The following is a 1,427-nucleotide window of genomic DNA, read 5'->3' on the forward strand; positions in this document are numbered from 1 at the left end:
AAATCGAGAGTATCTACGCCAGAGCACGGAGCCCATCTTCGTCAGGCAACAACCGGACCAGTTCTTGCGCGAGGTGCCGGGTGGAAGAATCTTAGTTTCCGCTCAGCCGAACATCGAAGAGGATCCCGCTTACAGGCCGCTCTCCATCAATAGGATCTTGTTGCGCCCCCTCCCTAGCCAGCAGCCGCTTTACTCCACGACAACGGACGCAAATATTCACTATCTAACGGAGAATCCTGTTCCTCCTGAGCAAGAAGAAGACCCCAGAGTCGCCATGGCGCCGGGCTACATGCGTCCAAGGCATTTCCCGCGACCCGTCATCTTCCAAGAACCGAGGGCCAGGCCCGTGTTGAGACCCGTCTCGCCACCTGTTGGCCCAGTCGATGAAAGGGAGTATCAAACGACCTCGGAATATCCTTACAGGAGCAGCACGCTAGCCTTACCCCCGGAACCACCGAACCCAATCAACCCACCTCTGAGCAGACGTGACTTCCAATTACTGTTGAGGAGGTTGCTGGTCAGCCAGTACGGCGTCCAGGCCCTCTCCTATCCGAAAACTTACCTGGAGGACGCACTGTACGACCAGCAACCGTATCCCTCTTATCAGCCAAGCTATCAGACAGTTGCTGCGCCACGATCAGAAATTCCGGGCTACGATCAACAAGTTCCCCTTCAGTACGGCGATCGTGTCCCCGTCAGGCGTCCCGTGTTCGCCAGGCCCTTGAGCCCTGTTTATCAACCCCAACAGTACGAAGATTACAACGACGGAAGTCGGTACTCGAAGAGGGTATACAGGCAGAAGTTTTACGCGCAAGAGATCGGTGACGAGGGGGATGAAATATTGCCCGCACCTATCCGAGAAGCATTGTTGTTGAGGATGCTGCAACTGGCGATTAACGCTGAACGGCCGCCTCCCATGCTCACGTCACCGGTTATGACCACAACCACGCCTGCTTCGAGGTACAGGAAGACTGGACCGGTTAGGAGCGTGCAGATCATTAGCGACGAGGAGGAGGACGGGAAGGAGACGATGAAGAAGAAGATGTGAATAATTCTATCTCTGATGACTTAGCTCTCGGTGGTCATGAAATCAAAGAATGTTTAAGTTGACGTCGGAATTTAGTTCATTTTTTTTTTTTATAACGAATAGTATTTCGTTTGTAGAATGTATGAGGTCACACGTACGAATGATTTCACGAATTAAATTAGGAAGATGTAATTATAATTATATATAGAAAAGTTAATATTTCCTGTAGAATATATATATATTTTTAGGAAATGACACAATTTAAAAATTATCAACGATAAATTGATAGATTCGAAACATTAAGGGATACTGTAAAAAGTGAACGTAAATTTGTAAGCGAAAAGATTCTCTTAGGTTTGTACAATTTAGAGAAAATGTTTCGAAATATATTATTTATTTT

The 1,427-nt window shown here is 47.7% G+C and overlaps 1 protein-coding gene across 1 annotated transcript in view; it reads left to right on the forward strand.

The window, feature by feature from the left end:
• The window catches only part of LOC102675452, a 4,476-nt gene extending 3,049 nt beyond the window's left edge, over window positions 1–1,427 (forward strand). Inside the window, exon 4 of the mRNA XM_006614670.2 lies at window positions 4–1,427. Within this exon, the coding sequence (XP_006614733.2) occupies window positions 4–1,048 (1,045 nt within the window). The 3' untranslated portion in view covers window positions 1,049–1,427. The remainder of the gene's footprint in view (window positions 1–3) is intronic.

The sequence above is a fragment of the Apis dorsata genome, unplaced genomic scaffold, assembly GCF_000469605.1.
Source record: "Apis dorsata unplaced genomic scaffold, Apis dorsata 1.3 scaffold_194, whole genome shotgun sequence".
Classification (NCBI taxonomy): domain Eukaryota; kingdom Metazoa; phylum Arthropoda; class Insecta; order Hymenoptera; family Apidae; genus Apis; species Apis dorsata.